Source organism: Gadus chalcogrammus, chromosome 7 (genome assembly GCF_026213295.1).
Source record: "Gadus chalcogrammus isolate NIFS_2021 chromosome 7, NIFS_Gcha_1.0, whole genome shotgun sequence".
Taxonomy (NCBI): Eukaryota; Metazoa; Chordata; class Actinopteri; order Gadiformes; family Gadidae; genus Gadus; species Gadus chalcogrammus.
Window position 1 is genome coordinate 6,612,016 of NC_079418.1, and position 20,629 is coordinate 6,632,644.

Sequence of the window (20,629 nt, forward strand, 5' to 3'; positions counted from 1 at the left end):
ACTTCGTATTTCTCACACAGAGAAATTACCAGGATAGCGCCCACCAATTTGGGCCGCTATTAAATAGTGTTACAGGTAGGCATCAAATGGGTTTCCCGTACGTCGGGTAACCAGACATCCTATTTTGCCCGGACATGCAGAATTTCAAAATCGTCCGGGATTTTATTAAAGCCTCATACAAGTTCACATTGAATTTGCTTTGCGTTTCTCTGGGTCGTTCACAAATTAGTTGGGCTACGCCCTCCCCTACTCAGTTCTGTTCGCTTTACATTGGTGGAAGTGAGTAGGGGGAGTGGTTAAGTAGAGCCTTCAGATTGGACAGTTTGACTTACTCAGTTACCCTCGTGTTTTGTATTTATTTTTTTACCATTATTGTTTTATAGGGACAAACATTAACAAATTTCCCCTACAGGGGATCGATAAAGTTCTATCTATTGAACAGAAAGAAACACTTGGTCATACTATACACACTTTACCACAGCATTGGCCTGCTGAATGCCACAGATATATTTTCAGCATTGGACTGAATGCCACATCTATATATAATAAAAAAAAATGTGCACGTTTGCAACGTTTAAAAGTTCAGGGTATGAAGTTCAAGTATATGCCTTGAACTTTATACCCTGAACTTGAAGGGCCAATAATGCTTACCATCATACGTTAGTTACCATGTCTGTGGACACATTTGTATGCAGTCACATGTAAATATAAAAAAACAATTGTTCCTATTGACTTATGATGGTGTAGCCATGCATGTTGTTTTATTGTTAATATGTCAATTTGTTTTCTATTGAAAAAACTTTGCATAGATGAATTATCCCCAAACTTGTCATCATAACACCTTTGAAATAAACATGACTTAATATGGCAGATACCTGTGTATTGTTTATCATATGTGGTAAGAGTGTAACATTTTCCACTCAGTTCCTTGGTAGCACCTACTTACAGTAAAAATCCCTTCTGATGGAGAAAATGATGTGTATGAAAAACACTTTTCTTATCTATTGTTACTATTATATTGTTTAAAATGTACGCATATATTAAAAATATATATAGCGTATAAAAAGTGGCTGGTAAAAAAGATGAGTGGCTGGTCGATTTTTAAATCTACCTGCCACAGTGGCTGGTGGGCAAAAAAGTTAATTTCCATCTCTGTTGTGCGTGTGTGAGTGTCTCATTCTGTGAGTCTGTTTGCCTAATTTTCTGCCTGTCTGTCTGTCTCTTTATGAGTGTGTCTCTGTCTCTGTGTGTTTGGCAATGCAATAGGTGGCAATTTGTATTGGAGCCCGACCGATATATCGGCAGGCCGACATTAGGCTTTTTTTTTTTAACTATTCGGTATCTGCATTTATAATGGCCGATAAATGAATATAAAAAAAAAATAATAATAATAATGTTGCATAGTTTGTCCACCAGAGGGCGCTCTAACGCCCCAAACCCGCTGATTCAGCCAGAGTCAGGGAGAGTGAATGACGGAGATCGACGGAGATCATCGGTGTTGTTCATGTGTGCAAGTGTGTTCATGCCATGGTAAGTTGGCAACTGTCACGAGACATACATTGCTTGAATAACAATTAAAAGAACATCCCCATCCATTCTCTAAAGTCGATAAGCATGACTTAATTCATGACTACCATGTCCAGTTTTGCTGTTGTTACGTGTTAACTGAGAGTGAAAAGGATATAAAGGATAACTACAAATAACCAATGTTAGGGAAATCTGTTTGTTTTGTTGCGCGTTTCTGGATTAAAAAAAATATATATATCTATATATATATATATATATCGGCATATCAGATTTTTAAATCACAAAATATTCGTATCGGTATCGGCCTTAAAGATCCTATATCGGTCGGGCTCTAATTTGTATACGGGGAGTGGGATAAACTAGTGATTGTTAGTGCTTGGCACTTGGTTCTATGAACATCCTTACTGTACCCACAGAGATATATTGTTGTTTCTCTTACTTCTGACAAATGGAATTATTGTAGGTCTTTTAAGAAAAAAGCATCTGATAAAACATAGCCCCATAGTCATAAATATTTGGCCTGTTAAGCCCTTTGAGACTGTAATGGTGAGTAAGGGCTATACAAATAAAATTGAATTGAGTTTGGCTGTGATTGGCTCAGAAGAGATGGTTGTGTTGGATTGCATCCTGTTCTCGGGGGATGTGCGTGTTGCTGTTGCCCGTCCCCGGTCTGACAGCGATCTCTCGGCAGACCGCATGCTCGTGTGAGTCCGCGTGCAAATGTGCTCTTTGCATTGTGAATCAGGAACATCCAACTCATAACATCGGGTGTTTTACAAAGATAAAATCCAAACCCTCATCGTACTACCAGCCTGCTGTCCGATATTCAGTATTTTTTTATTGGAGATAATTTTAAACTGCATGCTCGTGTGGAGGGCTATATTAGGAAGTAAAATCTCAAAAAGAGGACGTTATAGGATCCCATAATGCCTTTACTTTTTCAGTTGCTGTCAGTGTCAGATAAAGGGTCCGTTGCGAAACACGTACACACTTTTTGAGGACAGCCAACCCCATAGATCTGTGAAACACAGGCTATTACATTCACATTTACCTTACATTTACATTTACGGTAGGGCATTTAGCAGACGCTTTTATCCAAAGCGACTTACAATAAGTACATTTGTCATAAGAAGTGCATCAATATATCGCTGTCGGTACAGAAAGGATGTTCATAGAACCAAGTGCAAGTACCACGATCGCTAGGTCAATCAATTCCCCGTGTTACAGCCATGATAGCAGCTACTGCAGTTTTTACACAGTTAAGTACTACAATACAATACAATACAGTGTACAATGGTGATCAGAAGTGGGAAAGTGGCTATGCAGAGTCGAGGTGGACTCTGAACAGGTGAGTCTTGAGTCTTTTTCGGAAGATAGTGAGCGACTCTGCGGTCCTGAGAGCGGCAGGGAGCTCGTTCCACCACTGAGGTCCCAAAACCGAGAAAAGGCGGTTCCAGACGTCCAGCTGAGGTAGTTGAGCGGAGGGATCGAGCTGGGGTGTGTGGCTTTAGCAATGCTTGGAGGTAGGCAGGGGCAGTTCCATCGACTGCCTTGTATGCCAGTACCATCGTCTTAAATTTGATGCGAGCTACTACAGGGAGCCAGTGGAGGTCCCGGAAGAGGGGGGTCACATGGGAGAACTTCGGTAGGTCACCTTCAGGGCGTTTAGCAGACGCTTTTATCCAAAGTAGGGGTGTGAACGGTTACAAAAAATTGATAACGTTTACACGACCCCTTTTTTTCCGTGTACACGGTTAACCGTTTTTTTTATTAATGAAAAAAAGTATTCTTTTTTTTAAAGTGAACCGCAGTCGCGCTATAGGGGGATTATTTGTTTACCAACACGGCGGATGCGCGAGCAGAATGATCTCAAAAAGAACATCTGTTTGACCGGTTGCCAAGGTTATCTCTGTGCGGTTAATTTGCAGTTGCGGTGTTCATTAGGATGTTGTCAGCTTACTGTTACATTAAACTGTAATCAGAAAAAGCGGTTATATGCTATAGACCCTAGAGTATCTGTGGTATAAAGGCTGGGAAGAATTTCGAATTATAAATATGTAAACTATGTTGAAAGTATGGACCGTCGCGATTCCCATTGAAACAATGGCGCAGCGTTTTTTGTATTTTTACGGTTTTCGTTTACTTATTTTCCTAAATGGTTATGATATACTAACCGGTTACACGTGTACACGTGTACCCGGGCACACCCCTAATCCAAAGCAACATACAATAAGTCAATTTATCAGAAGAAAGAGAAACAACAATATATCTCTGTTGGTACATTAAGGATCTTCATCGAACCAAGTGCAAAGCTTGTGCTTTCTGTTTGTGTGCCCGTGTGCATCTGTGTGTGTGTGTCTTTGTCTGCGCATGTGCGTGTCTCTGTGTGTGTGTCTGTGTCTGCACCTGTGCTTGTCTCTGTCTGCATGTCTGTTTGTGCACACGTTTGTGTCTGTGTGTGTGCCTGTGTTTCCCCGTGTCTCTGCGTCTATGTGCGCCTCTGTGTCGGTTTGTGAGTCTGTGCGCCTGTGTGTGTGGTAGGGCTTTGACTTTTGCCCAAAAATCATATTCGAAGTTTGTTTGTTTATTAATATTAATATTAGAATATATTAGAATATTTATTAATAATATTTTGACCATTAAATGCCTTCAGTAAGACCTGGATTGGGCTTCGCAAAGTTTGTTTACCGGCGTTGCTATGGTTACCGGTCTTGCGTGTTCCAACGATTTATTAGGTTTCTAATAAATCGCTGTCTAATCAATACTTCATTCACTGCCTCTTCCGTGGTCATTACAATATTATGAATAGACTGTCGGGTTCTCCGACGTCTCTCCCTCTTGGCCTGCCCATAACAGGTTCGAATATTAAGGGCTGCCTAATATTCGTACGAATTTGATTTATTTTTTGATATTCAAATTATATTCGAATAACGAAGTTCGGAGTCAAAGCCCTAGTGTGTGGTCACCTCATGACCACGGAGATGATCATGTCTGTCTGTGTGTGTGTGCGTGTCTATGTGTCTTTGCGCCTCTGTGTCTGTGTGTCTGTCGTGAGGGTGTCTCGGAGTGGGTGTCTGTGCCTGTGTGACTTTGCGTCTGTCTGTCTGTCTGTCTGTCTGTCTGTCTGTCTGTCTGTCTGTCTGTCTGTCTGTCTGTCTGTCTGTCTGTGTGTCTGTGTGTCCGTGGCTGTGCGTGTGCCTGTGTGTCTGTCTGTCTGTGTGCGTCTGCTCACCTCATGACCACTGAGATGATGATGTAGAGCTCCAGCTCCCAGCTGGGCCGGGGCAGGGCTGAGGAGCAGGACGCCAGCATGTGGTACGGCAGCGAGGCGTTGAGCGAGAACACAAAGTGAGACCCCCCCGCCGTGCTCAGCCTCAGCTCCCGGATCACCCGCGACGCCGTGAAGTCCGGTGTGAACCTGATGGGGGGGGGGGGGACACGGAGAGATGGGTTATGGATCAACAGAGGCATCGTTGTGGAACCGGAAGGTTGCTGGTTTGATCCCCGGGGGAGAGACATCAATGGATGAGTTTTAACAAAATACTGAAAAGATGAACGAGAGACACAGAGACAGAGATGCTACCTATGCTCTGTGAAGGTTAGGCGGTAGCTAAGGAGGTACAGAGGGTTGCCTTGTGACCTGAAGTTGCTAGTTGGATCCCCGGCTCCTCCTAGCTGAGTGTCGAGGTGTCCCTGAGCGAGACGCCTCACCCTGACTGCTCCTGACGAGCTGGCTGTCGCCCTGAAGGGTCGACTCTGCTGTCGGTGGGGGAATGGGTGAATGTGTGCATGGATGGGTGAATGTGTGAACGGGTGACTGTGTGCGTGAATGGGTAAATGTCAGGCAATGTTGTAAAGCGCTTTGAGTAGCCCCTGGTCAGAAAAGCCCTGAATAAATGCATTTACCTTTCAGAAACAAGTCAGAAAGCAGGGGATTTCTTTGTTGACATTAAATACATCGGACAAGTGTCCGAAAAGCCAAACTTTTTCAAGGACGTCGCTGGCCAGCCAGAGCTCCACACAAAAACTATTCTAAGACAAAGGGCCACTATTAAAACAGAGAGAAAGTGGTTGTGTTCGTTAACTGGCCCTTCAAGACTCTGCTGCTGTGATCCTCAAGACTCTGCTGCTGTGAGGGTCTGGCTGGTAGAGCTATAATCAGTGTTATGAGGGACACCTGGGTCTGAACTATGAGGTGGACAGGCTCGTTATGCCCGGGACAGAATGGACCAGCTATCTGTGCTGGGAATGAGTTAACCCAGGGTTTGTTAACCTTGGGGTCCCGACCCCATGTGGGGTCGCCTGGAATTAAAATAGGGTCGCCTGAAATTTTTTTATTTTAAAAAATTAAAATAAAAGAAAAATAATAATAAACAAATGTATTCGCCCGCCTGGCCCTGTCCCTCCAAAGACAGTTCCAAGAGGAACTGTGGCACAGACACCAAAGACACAGCGAACATACGATTCAGTATGGATATACAAGTGTGATGGAATGCTACGAGGAGAAGCCGAAATGTCTGCTATGTAGTAAGGTCCTGTCTGCCGAGAGTATGAAGCCAAACAAACTCAAAAGACACTTTGAGACACCACACAAAGAGCATGTCGGCAAACCAAGACCTTTTTGCAAAAATACATTTGCCGACCGAACAAACAGCAAGTGTAGTATTTCAAAAAGGCTGTGACTGCTAGTGAACGGGCCCTGAAAGCTTCTCTTGAGGTGAGCTATCTCATTGCTAGGAATATGAAGCCACATAGCATTGCTGAGACTTTAATATTGCCAGCTGCCATCGATATGGTGAAAACGTTGTGCAGGGAGGAAGAAGCTCAAAAAACAACTAAATTGCGCCCATCGCAGACATACTGCACCAGGTCGTAACCATAGTGAATTACATCAAGCCACATCCTCTGCGCGCACTGTTTGCAACACTGTGCGCCGACAAGGGCGCTGAATATGAAAACTTACTATTTCACACAGAGGCACGGTGGTTGTCGAGAGGTTACCAGAAGAAAATGTGCCTCCTTGCATATATACCGGACATCTTTGGAAAATTATCAATTTGTGTACTTATCCTGGCTACTCTGTATTTGTTCACAGTATAACAAAACAAGTAAAAAAAAAATTCTAGAAAAAAAGATCTCTCTGGGGTCGCCAGAAAATGTTGATGTCAAAATGGGGTCACAGCCCAAAAAAGGTTGGGAACCACTGGGTTAACCTATCGATTTCTATGAACATCCTTACTATTTCTATGAGCATACTTACTATTTCTATGAACATCCTTACTATACCGATATATCGGTAGACCAAAGAAACCTCAAACTCTTCAGAAATCCCAAACACTCCAGAAATCCCTACCTCTCCAGAAAACCCTGAAATCTCCAGAAAACCCAAACAATGCAGAATAACCGAACTCCCCAGAAAACCCTGAACTCTCCAGAAACCCAGAACTTGCTCTAAGCAACCCCAACCTGCGCGCCAATTGCATGAACGACTCGCATGATGACAATGTCCCGCGAGGCGTCGGGCTTCAGGGACATCGTCATCATGTGAGTGAATGGTTGAATGTGTGCATGAATGGGTGAATGTTGGTGAATTTGTCTGAATGAGTTTTCCCCAGAAAACCCAGAAGTCTCTAGAAATCCAGAACTCACATGATGACGATGTCCCTGGAGGCGTTGGGCTCCAGGGAGAACTCTTGGCAGTGGAGCACCTTGAAGCCAAAGCCCTCACAAGGCCGGCCGTTGATCTCCAGGGACCGCACCACGATGGGCAGCCGGCCCGTGTTCTCCACCTTGAACGACCGCCGTAGCGTGAAGTTGGGCTCCTTCGGCCGGTTCTCTGAAACATGTCGACCAGGGGTTAGGGGGAGGATGTCATAAATATAAGGCATGTTAAGCCTTTTGAGACTGCACCTTTGATTAAGGGCTATACAAATGAAATACAAATTCACCACATCGACCAGGGGTTAGGGGGAGGGGGAGGAAGGGGAGGAGGGGAAGGGGGGCAGGGTGGGGGTTAGGGACGATGGCGTGAAATAAGTTGGACACAACTTTATTGAAGCGCTTTTCGTGCAGAATAGTGTTAGCTTATGGAGACGTTAGCTTAAAGATAATTTTTCTTTTTTAAACCACCAGATGTCTCCGATGACCCTCTCTCACACACACACACACACACACACACACACACACACACACACACACACACACACACACACACACACACACACACACACACACACACACACACACACACACAGTGACCTACTGTCAGTGCACTCCTTGAGATGGGACTCCACCATCTTGAAGCGCAGGAAGCCCCCCGGCCCCGGGTACTTCCCCCCCAACTTGAGCCGCTCGTAGCAGCCCTGGCCCTGCACCACCAGGAACTCCACCACCGTCAGGTTGTTCCTGGAGGGGGGAGAGACACATATACACACACAGAGAGAGACACACATACACACAGAGAGATACAGAGAGAGGCGCGCACACACACACACACGCACAGACACACACAAATATATAGAGACACACACACCGCACACAGAGACAAACACAGACACACATACACACAGAGAGAGACAAACACATATAGATAAAGAGACACACACATAGAGGTAGAGATACGCACACACATACACACACACACACACACACACACAGGTCAGAGGTGGAGGCTTGTGTCAAAGCGTCACCTTACAACCTCCACGCCGACACATTCTGCGCTACATTCCCAGCATGACCCTCGTGAAACGCACACCGTGGTGCCGTACGACAAAAAGCTGTGAGTAACATAATCTGCAGTTTGACCTGCTGGTGGGAAGCTCAAATTGAGTTAATTGGATTGTGCCTTAACGAGCTACACCTGTGTGCACTTCGACACACGCTCTGTGTGTGGAGAATGAATGCATGTACGTGTGTGTCTTTACTTTAAAGTGTGTGTGTATCTGTTCTACGCTCTGTCCGCCTGTTTTGTGCTATGTCTGTTCTGTGCTCTGTCTGCCTGTTCTGTGCTCTGTCTGCCTGTTCCGTCTGTTCTATGCTCTGTCTGTTCTATGCTCTGTCTGTGTGGTCTATGGAGTGTGTGTGTGATTATGGCCCGCGGTAAACATGGCTCAGAGGACATTCTTTGGACACGGCTCCACTCACTTAAGTGTGTTAAGTGGGTTCTAATTGACGTGGAAATGCAGTCAACAATTACAGCTAAATTGTTGCGCTTTCTCTACTGGAAAATCTCGTTTTTGATTTGTACGTTTCGGATATTAAACAGGAGAAAGGCCAACACTACAGTGCATAGCAGACTATTCAGGGAATAAGTGTATGGGGAATGCACCGCAAATCCATCTTTGTGTATTCTACACAATATGGAGCCCAAGTGGACCCTGTGGGGCAGACCCTAGCCTCCCTCCAGCCCCGACCCAGACCCCCCTACCTGAGGATGAGCAGCGAGGTCACCGTGTGGTTGCCCTGCGGGGAGAAGCGCAGCCTGAGCCTCCGGTGTTCCTCGGGGTTCAGGGGAACGTTGTAGACGTGGGGCCGGGGGGCGCCTTCCACGAAACCCCCGGAGGACCGGGGGGCTGTCGACTGGGGGAGGGAGGGAGAGAGGGTGCACCTTTTATGTTTACATTCAGGGTGTTGAGCAGAAACAAGTTCACCCATTCACCATTCATACACCCATTAACACATTCATACACATATTCACCTGTTCATACACATTCACCATTCATACACACACTCACCCATTCACACACATATTCACCAATTCACACACACATTCGCCCATTCATACACCCTCCTTTTATTGGCATGTCCCCAGGTGAACTCACCTGGTTCCTGTGGATCTGGAACTCCAGGGTGCTGGCGTCAAAGTTGGGAAGTCGCTCCATGGGAAAACTGGGAAGGGGAATAAAGAATGAACAGTGGGACCAGTGGGAACAGCCACGGGGACACAACCAGTGGTCGAGTTGTAAAAAAAAGCCAGGGGGGATGGTGGATTTTAACTTTTAGGGACAGATCATTTGTGCTGATATGGTGGGATACCAACGGTGTGATAATTATTATTATTATTATATTTTTTTGGGGATAAAATAAGAGCGATGACTACTGTCATGTCATCGCTCTTATTTTATCCTCAAAAACGCAGCTGATCGGATGCATCACACGATTCGGAGGCATGCATCACTTTTAAGGATTTTAAAAACTGATTCTTATTCTTTTTTAGGAATGAAAGGGAGAAAAGGGGACAGAGTTGCCTGCGGATGCGATGTCTAAGATGCAGAGACAGCTTCATGCTACCAGTATCTGTCTCGTACGGTGTGGAATGAGAGCTTGTGAAGGCACTATTGCGTAAGCACGCCTGCGTGCTTGCGCAATAGCATACTGCCCGAGATTGCAGTATCGCTGTCAAATCTGTCCATGGGAAAAGTAACGTTAATGCGCCGAATTGAAAAAGGAAACCGCTATAATGAAATAGCGGTAATTTTTCCACATTAATTGATAAAACAACAGGGGATGGGAAGGGGGATGGCTGTTTCAGACGGGGGATGATTTTGATCATTTTAATTCCAAAGGGGGTTGCCATCCCCCCTCATCCCCCCTCAACTTGAGTGCTGGACACAACCCTAAAAAGGGCAAAAACCAAAGCGCTCACTCAGATGTTCGCCACATATTGTTAGCCCCATGGCATATATGATATTGTTAGCAGAGGGTGTGTGTCCCTATACAGTTTGGGGCGTGTCCATTTAGCAAGGGGCGTGGTCATACACAGAGGGGGCGTGTCCCTACAGTTGGGTGTAACTCCCAATGGCAAGGGTGAGTGGTCCTACACAGAGGGGGTGGGACCCTACACATAGGGGGCGTGACCACATAGTGAGGGGCCGTGTCCGTATACAGAGGATACGTGTCCCTATATAAAGGGGCGTGGTCATACACAGATGCGGCGTGGTCCTACACAGAGGGGGCGTGTCCTTATAGAAAGGGGGTTTGGTCCTACACAGAGGGGGCGTGTCCCTGTTTACGTTTGAGTCTCCTCACTATGTTTCAATGAAAGACGATAGTGAAGGGGTTTGCCTATAGAGGGGGTGTGTCCCTATACATAGGGGGCGGGTCATAGCTTACGTTTGGGCCAGCGTGTGAGTGACAGCGGTGGGGTTGGAGTAGAGCGCCAGGGGGAGGATCTGAATGTAGAGACGGCTGTCAGCAGGGTTCTCCAGAGTCACCTCCACCTCCTGGGGAGAGAGGGGGAGAGAGGGGGTGGGAGGGGGAGAGAGAGAGGGGGAGAGAGGGTGAAGGGGAGGGAGGGGGAGAGAGAGAGAGAGAGAGAGAGTCAGAGACACAGAGAGAGTCAGCCCTGAAGACTCCCTTGACTTCACGGCGTCATAGTGTCATAGTGTCTTAGTGGCATCATTTCTTTACGTCTTCATGTCTCTTAATGTCCTGAGTCTCTTGTATGCCGCTGTGTCTGTGTGTCTCACCGAGGAGCTGTTGATGGAGATGAGGGGGAAGATTTCTCTGTGTTTCTGTTTCTGTCTTTGTGTCTGTGTGTCTCACCGAGGAGCTGTTGATGGAGGTGAGAGGGAAGATGACGTGTCTGGAGGAGTTGATGATGGACGGCCACTTGAGCTGGGCCAGGACGCGCGTCTGCATGTTCTTCTGGAGGTCCGCGTTGGCCTCGAACACCGCCTCCGCTCTGAGGCGGGAGGAGGAGCAGGAGGAGAGGGTGGAGGAGGGGGGGAGGAGAGAGAGGTGGTCACAGAGATACAGACAGAGAGACAGGGAGAGAGGGTGTAGGAGGAGGGGAGAGAGAGACAGACGGACAGAGAGAGTTATTGAAACATAGATGTTGAACAGACACATGCCATACCTGTAAGGGAACCTTAGTTAAGTTAAGGGGACCTTAGTTAAGTTAAGGAGACCTACATGTGCTGGGAGCTCTCCTTGAGGGCCTTCCACCTCTTGTTCAACATCTGGTAGAGGTCCACGTCTGCGTCCCACATGTCCTCCTGTAGGGCCAACCCGGGGCCCGGGGTCTCCGCTGAAACACACACCGGCTGGGGTCACTCACCGTCACTGGACCCTACCCTTAAGGGTGGCCACACTGTTATATGGCCACACTTCAATTAGCTCCTAAGTTGCTTAGTTAAGATGATCTTAAGAACTGAAGCACGCAGTATCTCTACCCTAACCCTGTTAACGTTAAGTGAAAATACACTTAAATTAACTTAAGTTACACAGTCATGGGGAATGAGTGATGTTTTGCCTGCCTATTGATGGAGAAAATACTAAAGTATGGATACATGAATGTATGGTCATGTGCCATACTTTCATGTTTCATGTTGAAAGAGTGATGTGTTGCCTGCTTAGCGGTTGAGAATATACTAAAGTGTGGACATGATTTACAAATATAAATGTAGGGTTGAAATTATATTTTTAATTGAAAAAATATATATACTGTTTTAAATATTATTTTAAGTATTTACTTTAAAATCCAGATTTGTAAATAATAAAAACGAAATGTCAATATACTCACACACAGCTATTACATGTATATAGCTCCAATGAGATATGAAATATCAAACATATTTTTGAATACAATTTCATATTTTGAGAGTAGGACGGACTCACATTTCAGAATAAAGGGCAGGCCCACGTAGCAGTAGTCCCCACACTGCAGGCTGGCATCAAAATATATCTTTGCCACCTGAGAAAAATAAATAAACACAAGAGGCCCTGAATTTTAAGACATTCGAACTACGAAACACAGGAGGGAGGGAGAGGTGGAGGGTTGGCGTGATGGGAGAATGGAGGGAGAGATGGGGGAGAGAGAGAGAAAGAGAGAGAGAGAGAGAGATCGGAAGAGGGATGGACAGATGGGAGGAGGGATGGACAGATGGGAGGAGGGATGGACAGATGGGAGAGAGGGAGGGACAGAGAGATGGAGAGAAGGGACAGACAGACAGACAGACAGACACAGACAGCCTGGCGGTACCTTGGACTTCTTCTTGTACAGACAGAGGGGCAGACAGACAGAGTGACAGACAGAGGGCGTTCAGACATGCCGGTACCTTGGACTTCCTCTTAGGCTCCAGCTCGTCCCGGCTGGTCTTCAGCCGGCGGTAGAAGAAGCGCTTGTCGTCGCTCAACGAGCGGATGTGCAGTAGCTTCACCCGCTGGGAGAAGGAGCTGATGATGCTGAAGCTCTGGTGGACCGTTTTACCCTGGAAGGGGGGTCAGAGGTCAAAGGTCAGGGGTCAGAGGTCAGAGCAGAGGTCGGGGTATAGGTCAGGGCAAAGGTCAGGGCTCTCCTTTACTGATGAATACCCACAATACCCTGCCGAATACCCACTAAATACCCAAAATACACCACTAAATACCGACAATTCACTACTGAAGCCATGAGATCTGGAAGCAATAAAACTACAAAAATGTATTTATTCTGCACAAAACGTCCTAGTGGTCTGATTCCCTGAGCAGCGTTCTGCGGTCCAGAAAAAAATCTAAAAGCTTTATTAGCAGCACCTACTGGGAACGACGGTGGTAGTACGATGTGTTTGGGGTGACTGGTGAGGGTTCCCACGGCGATGACCGCCTTCACCGGTACGGTGAGAATCTGTTGACCGAACACAACGTTAGACACACTCAAAGAAAAAACACGCAAATGTGCAGACAAACACACACACACACACACTAAGAGGACACAAACATGCAGACAGACACACACAGACAAAGAGGAAGACACACACACACACACACACACACACACACACACACACACACACACACACACACACACACACACACACACACACACACACACACACAGGGGGGATGAGACTAGAACAACACACATGGGACAGACATACTCACACTAATAGGAGACACACAAACAGGCTGAAAGACACAAACATGCAGACAGACAGACAGGGGGAAGACACAAACTGGCACAAACGGGACACACAAACACACTCACACACACACTCACACACTCAGCTGTGGGCCGGTGGTACCTCATAGTCGGTGGTGATGTGTATGGCGGCGTTGTAGTGGCCCTCCAGCCCCCGGGCGGACAGGGTGACCCGGAACACGGCATAGTACCCCGAGGCCAGGATCACCTGGGGGTCAAAGGTCACAGAGTGAGGTCAGAGAGGGAGGGAACACGGCATAGTACCCCGAGGCCAGGATCACCTGGAGGTTAAAAGGTCAGAGATCAGAGAGGGAGGAAGAGAGGGAGGGAGGGAGGGAGGGAGAGACAGAGAGGTCAGAGAGGGAGGAAGAGAGGGAGGGAGGGAGGGAGGGAGGGAGAGATAGAGAGGTCAGAGAGGGAGGAAGGGAGGGAGGGGGGGAACACGGCATAGTACCCCGAGGCCAGGATGACCTAGAGGTCAGAGGTAAGGGAGGGATGGAAGGAGGGAGGGAGGGAGGGAGTCAGGGAGGGAGGTATGGACACAGAAAGAGCAAGAAAGAGAGAGCGAGCACGAGAGAGTGAGAGCGAATGCTCGGGACGCCTAGGACGTCAGACACAGACAGAGAATTGTGATGGGGACGATGGATGAGGGGGGGGGTACCGTTTTGTGCGTGGAGGCGGTGGCGTTGAGCAGCTCCCGGGAGCGGCTCAGCAGGCTGGTGCGGTTCCCCCGCTCCGTCTTCAGCAGCTCCACCACCACACTCTCCCCCGTCACCTGCCACGGCCGCAGCACCAGCTGGGGGGGGGGGGGAGACAGGTGATACATAGGTTAAGGCAAAATGTATGCCAACCGATTTTTCCACCCAATTTGGAATCGACCAATCAATGGCCTGCAGCGCTGTTAAGCCCCATCCACATGCCAAGACCAGGACAGTTCAGCAGCCGGCAGAAACAATGGTTAAACAAGGCCTTGAACTAAAAATAAAAACAGGAAGTTCCCGTTACCACGCCGACACAAATGACGACACGTTTCCACGAACTGTTCTCGTAGCTTAGTACCATACCTTGCCACTTAAAAAAGGTATAATACCCCGATTTATTAGTACCGGCCCTTTAAGAAGGAGTGACTCTGAAGGGGACGTCACAGGGGACATTGTTTTTTCAACATTAAAACAATAAACATTCGACATGGTATGCTATCGAGAAGGGATGGGCAAAATGATTATTTTCCGGGAACTCGTTCTTTCAGTTCAGTTCACTATAACGATTTGTTTGTTTGATTCGTTCGTTTTGATTCGTTCGTTACGTCAGTTTACGTCATTTGACAGGGAATCTCACAGGTGTCTGCGAGACGGCCCTGAGCATAATTTAAGCGACTTCTAGGCTCTACCCCCCGTGAAAATCGACAAGATATACTATATAGTTTGACTAAACGTCCCACCAACATTTATACCACTTGCTTCATGTTTTATATTTATAATTTTATTTTACTCCACATTTAATTCTTCATTATTCAGGCATTACAGAACTTTCATGGTCATAAATAAAAAATACGAACTGCAGTTTAATTTCTTTGTTTGTTCTTGAATTGACGTAGAATGGAGCAAAGACTCCTGGGATTGGGAAATTCGTTTATCCAATAAACAGATGGAGGTCAAGTCTATTTTTCGGAAATGTAGGGGGATATATGAGTGGCCCCACGTCGAATGGTATGACCCAAGATACGTCAGACAGAGAAAGCGCGCAAATTCGACGGTACCACCTTGTCATTTGTTTACCCAGGTGCCATGTCAACACCATTGCTACCTCTCATTGGCTGAATCTTTGAGACATAAGTCGCGGGGAGACGAAGCTCTGTTCGTTTGTATATTTTATTTACGTGACCATATTTTTGTTTTATGTTGAAAAAAAGAATCAAAGAACCAGTTCTTCTTGTTTTGGGGAACCAGTTCTTGCCGTTCAAGTTCGGGATTCGTTCGTTGCGAACGAATCGGTCGCGACCGACTCATCCCTAGTATCGAGCCATAAGTCTGGTATGTTGACCACACTAGTGTGAGTGAGTGAGTGAGTGAGTGAGTGAGTGAGTGAGTGAGTGAGTGAGTGAGTGAGTGAGTGAGTGAGTGAGTGAGTGAGTGCAGACAGACAGACAGACAGACAGACAGACAGACAGACAGACAGACTCACCTCTATAGGGTTGCTGTTGAAGACGGTCAGCAGGATGCTGCTGGTGTCCGTGGCGCTCAGGACCCCGAAGTCCAGGAAGCGGGGGTTCAGGCTGGGGGGGAGAGCCAGCGGCTGGTGGGGGGGGGGGGGAGACACCGTTAGAAACATGTCGACACCACTACAAGCTTATGTATTAATGTAAACATTTATGAATAGAAAAACAATAATGAATCCAGTGAATGAAAACAGGGACTTGTTCCATTTTAGATGCTAAGCACTCATTCATTTACATATTTCTGAATAGAAAAATAAGAAATGATGAATTAAATAAGGGAAAGCAGGGACTTTTTTTCATTGAACAAACTACACTCTAATTTATTTGCTTAAAGAACCTGATAAATAAGAATAAATAACTAGGACTGCTGGCAGTCACCAAAGGTATCCCCAGCTACCCTAGTGAATTCCCTTTTCCTTTCATTAGTCAGTGGGTTAGTCACCGGTTCAACCATTCATTTAGACGGTGGTCGAAATGAATGCCATCAGCCCACGGCCAAAAGTCAAAACTGAATCAACTTTTGGAGAAACTGAATGCGCTGCGGCGGCCAATCACAGGATGCAGAACCTTGTTTAGCATGCAACGTAAGCATCTTTCAGTCTAACTTTAGGTTAGACGTTTGTGTGTCGCCTGATGTCACACAAAGGTAGGGTGCGATTCCGAGAGTCTGTGGTTACGGTTGATGAGGCTGTGTCGCTGCGGTTACCTCCGACCCGAGCCCGACACAGTTAAAGTCTATTTTTCTCATACTAATGACACGTTTACGTTTGTGTGTATGAAAGCACGCCTTTATTAAACAACTGCAAGGCATTTGGAAATGTCAACAGATGAGCGCGACAAGCGCGCCCGTGAACAGTGAGCACACGAGTGCTCACGCTTGTCGCGCAGAATCATGACTAATTTAAATTCAAATGGGCCCAACAAAAAGGCCACGATAACGATAAATTCCATATAATTACACAAGAGGTTCTGAGGTTCTGTAGGACAGTTAGCCTATGAAACGTCTACACAAAAGCAACGCCCATGCCAATTCCAACTCCTTATCGCGCAGATGTGACCAGCCGACCCGAACCCAAGCATCACTTCTAAATATTTAAAGGTACCCGACCCGGCCTGTCGGGTACTGTCAGGTTCACTCAGGCCCGGGTCGGGTTTCCATGCTCTAACACAAACATACACACAAACCCTTTGGCGTAACACCACCCCTTTAAGTTCACCGCGTGATGTCGCAAACGTCGCACAAACTTCGCACAAATGTTGGTCGCTTTCTACTCTACTCGATCAACGGTGGTTACTGATGCTGAGGCTGCGTTGCGTCGCACGGACTACACACAAACTTCACTCTTGCACGACTCTGAGCTTCGGATGCTGAGGCTACGTCGCCACGGTTACCTCCAGGAAGCCGGTGTAGGCCCTGATGGGCAGGTGGAACTTGGAGGCGTTGGTGACCAGCAGGATGTTGCTGTCCACGTGGGTGGAGGGCCGCAGCGGGCGGAACTCCAGGGAGAAGATGTACAGGGACCCCTGGGAGGGGATGAGGACGGGGTCCGTGAAGTTCAGCACCTGGAGGCACAGCGGGGGGGTCAGGAGCAGGCTAGTAACGATGCTATTGACAAATAACAATGCTTGGTAAGGTAGCTCTCTCCGTGGGCGTTGTTAGCTGACATTCATGAATAAGCCTTTGCTAACAGTTTGGCTTTGCTAGAAGTTTACGTTAGCAAACTGAATGTCTGTCCCTGTGTGTTTTTATCCCTGTGTGTGTGTGTTTGAAAGTGGTGGTGTTGTGGGTGTTCATGGTGCTTTTAATTGTAGTGTAGTGGTGGTAGTGTAGTTTGGGTAGAGGTGATAGTGACGGTGTTGGTGCTGGTAGTAGTACTGAAAGTGGTGGTGGTGTGATGGTGGTGGTGTGATGGTGGTGGTGGTGTAAGTGCTGGTGCCGATGTTGGTGGTGTTAGTGTTTAGGGTGGTGTTGGGGTTGGCGGTGGTGTTTAGGGTGGTGGTTGTGGTCAAGGGGATGGTGATAGTGGTGGTGGTGGTAGTATTCGTAGTAGTGGTGGAATTAGTGGTGTTGCTGTTGCTACTGTTGGTGGGGTTGTGGGTGGTGCTGTTGCTACTGGTGGTGGTGTTAGTGGTGATGGTATAGTGGTGGTTGTGTTGTGGGTGGTGGTGTAGTGGGGGTGGTAGTAGTTGTGAAATTGGTAGTGGTGCTGGTGGCTTTAAGGGAGGTGGTGGTGTTAGAGGTGGTGGAGTTGTGGGTGGTGCAGGTGGTGGTGTTACCTTGAACATGGCGCTGGCGTCGTCGGGCAGGGCTACGTGGTGCACGCGGATGGCGAAGTGGAAGGTGTTGGTGAGGTGGATGGGTTTCACCAGCACCTCCGTCACGCTGTCACGGATGTGGAACAGGGTGACGGTATGGTCAAAGCCCAGGTACCTGAGAGAGAGAGAGGGGGGAGGGAGGGAGAGAGAGAGAGGGAGGGAGGGAGAGTGAGAGACAGCAAGAGAGAGAGAGAAAGACAGAGACAGAGACACACACGAGCACACACACACACACAGGGACATAAACATACACACGCAAGAGTGGACAGACAAAACACACAAACACAGGGACATACAAAGATACACCAACAGGAACAGACACGCACAGGGACCCACACATACACACACACACACACACACACACACAAACGCCAAAGAGAAAGAGGAAGAACCAGTCATTTCTAAAATTATCATTAAAACCACTTCTGATAAAGAGAAGAAATTGCCCCATTGGTGATAACCGGGAATCATGAATCACATGACTCATATATTTGTTTTATTTCTCCTTAATGTTATTGCGCTGTTGATCAGTCTGTATGTTTTCGTATTTGTGCACACAAATTTTAAGCTTTTTATGAAAAAAGTTCCCCTCCACACACACACAATAGGGTTGGGCGATATATCAATCTTTTAAATATATCAAGATTTTTTCAAATGAGATATGGAAAGAGACGCTATCGTCAACATCGATATAGTTTAATTTGCGTTGAAAGTACTGCACATTTGTACCAAATAACAGCAGTTTCGAACCGCTCCTGCCCCCTGCTATTTCGTAACTCTGACCCAGCCCGGCCCCCCTTCTACTCACGTCACTTTTTTAAATCCCCTAGGGTGCGAAACATGGAGTCCGAAACGCAGCACCTATGAGCTTGTATGTAAGCGGAAGACAAATGGCTTCATAGTTTGGGAATGGTTTGGGTTCAAGGTGTCGAACGAATTACAGAATCTGGTATTTTGTAGAGAGTGCTACAAATCGGTCGCAACTAAAGGGTCGAGTACGACCAACCTCTTCTATCACTTGCAGCATCACCACAAGATGCAATATGAAGAGTGCTCAAAATGCATGCAGCGATGCAAAATCGAAGGCTGTCTCGATATTAATTATTTTTTATTCCGATAAAGGCAGTACAACAATTGTCCCAAAGTTATTGCGGACTTCCGGACACCCGCTCCGGCGGGTGTAGCTCCATGTCGCGATTAAATTCTGTGCTTCAGATTGATGAGGAAGGGGAAGAACCAGAGACGCGGAGAGCCCGACACAGTTGTAATGATTCATAATATTCCGGAGGCGCACACAGCTTTGGCCGTGATATTTTATATTATAATGTTCTCAAATACGAGGCAGAGGTCTAGTCCACGGTTTATTCAACCATCAAACTATGCAATTCCGAACGGTAGGAATAGTAACAGTAAACACAAACGGCAGGTAGGTATAGTATAACGGTAACTCCACGGTAACTAACTTAATGGTTTCTCACTCCGCAAGACCCAAACAAATAACATAAACAAATAACCTAGTAACGCCAATCGTCAAACACACACACACACACACACACACACACACACACTTACCCGTCTAGGACCTCAGCCTGGTACGGTATCTCCAGCTTTGAGTAGCTCTTCTCTTTTGCTTTGACGGTAATTTTTCCCAACGACTGCGACGCCTTCTGGACCTTGGAGGCTGGGAGGAGAATTACACAATCACAAAGAATCCTAACAATGCTAACAACAACAATCCCAGAAATGCTAAGAACAACAATGCAAGCAATTCTAACAACAACAATGCTGTACCTATGCTAACAGTGTGCCTTGCTAAACACACATGCACATAGGGACACACACACACAGTCACACACATCCAGAGACACACACATACAGACAAACACACACACACACACACAAACACACACACACAGTGTATCAAGGAGTTCCCGTTTTTCAACGTACCATCAAAACTAATACTTGCGACTTTGGTATATTTATTTTCCCCGGCTTTGAGCGTGATTGCCTTGAAGTCTATCGTCACGGCCTCGTTGGCCGGACTGGCTCTGATACTCTGGCAGCGATCGGAACAGAAGAGTTCGGGATTAGGATGCAGAACAAGACAACAGCAAGGTTTAACCTTTACCACCACCGTTTTAATCTATCTTTCATTCTACTAATAGAAAAGGATGGCTAGCCGGAGCACTCACTACAGGCTTATAGTGAAGACTATGAATGGTTTAATGTATTCTATATTGTTAAAGCGGCAATGTCTAAGATTAAACCCATCCTAGTTAGTAGGCGACTTTGAGTTCAAATGTCTCCTGCTGGATGGAGGCAGAGAGAGAGAGGCAGAGAGAGAGGCAGAGAGAGAGGCAGAGAGAGAGAGAGGCAGAGAGAGAGAGAGGCAGAGAGAGAGAGAGAGAGAGAGAGAGAGAGAGAGAGATTCAGTACTTAGCGACGTTGTGTCGTTAGTCGGACTACTCACCGTAATCTGCACGTCTTTTGAGCCCGAGTTGAGCAGGTGTAAATTCAACTGCTTCGCTTTATCTGTAGAGGGCGTTCAGAGTGAGAGTCAAGACGTCAAACAAACAAATCATCATCACTTTATCTGTAGATGGCGACGATCAGAGTGAGAGTCAAGACGTCAAACACAGATCATCATCACTTTATCTGTAGAGGGCGACGAT

The 20,629-nt window shown here is 46.8% G+C and overlaps 1 protein-coding gene across 1 annotated transcript in view; it reads right to left on the minus strand.

Moving 5' to 3' along the window:
• The window catches only part of LOC130385928 (transmembrane protein 131-like), a 50,661-nt gene that overhangs the window by 12,659 nt on the left and 17,373 nt on the right, over positions 1-20,629 (minus strand). Inside the window, exons 11-29 of the mRNA XM_056594713.1 lie at positions 20,428-20,489; positions 19,905-20,013; positions 19,530-19,638; positions 17,919-18,072; positions 17,034-17,204; positions 15,608-15,718; positions 14,085-14,219; positions 13,527-13,631; positions 13,043-13,129; positions 12,585-12,737; positions 12,145-12,220; positions 11,440-11,554; positions 11,071-11,209; positions 10,639-10,748; positions 9,348-9,414; positions 8,954-9,105; positions 7,790-7,932; positions 7,177-7,363; positions 4,760-4,945 (exon numbers count right to left, since the gene is read on the minus strand). Coding sequence (XP_056450688.1) covers positions 4,760-4,945; positions 7,177-7,363; positions 7,790-7,932; positions 8,954-9,105; positions 9,348-9,414; positions 10,639-10,748; positions 11,071-11,209; positions 11,440-11,554; positions 12,145-12,220; positions 12,585-12,737; positions 13,043-13,129; positions 13,527-13,631; positions 14,085-14,219; positions 15,608-15,718; positions 17,034-17,204; positions 17,919-18,072; positions 19,530-19,638; positions 19,905-20,013; positions 20,428-20,489 — 2,371 coding nt within the window. The remainder of the gene's footprint in view (positions 1-4,759; positions 4,946-7,176; positions 7,364-7,789; positions 7,933-8,953; positions 9,106-9,347; positions 9,415-10,638; positions 10,749-11,070; positions 11,210-11,439; positions 11,555-12,144; positions 12,221-12,584; positions 12,738-13,042; positions 13,130-13,526; positions 13,632-14,084; positions 14,220-15,607; positions 15,719-17,033; positions 17,205-17,918; positions 18,073-19,529; positions 19,639-19,904; positions 20,014-20,427; positions 20,490-20,629) is intronic.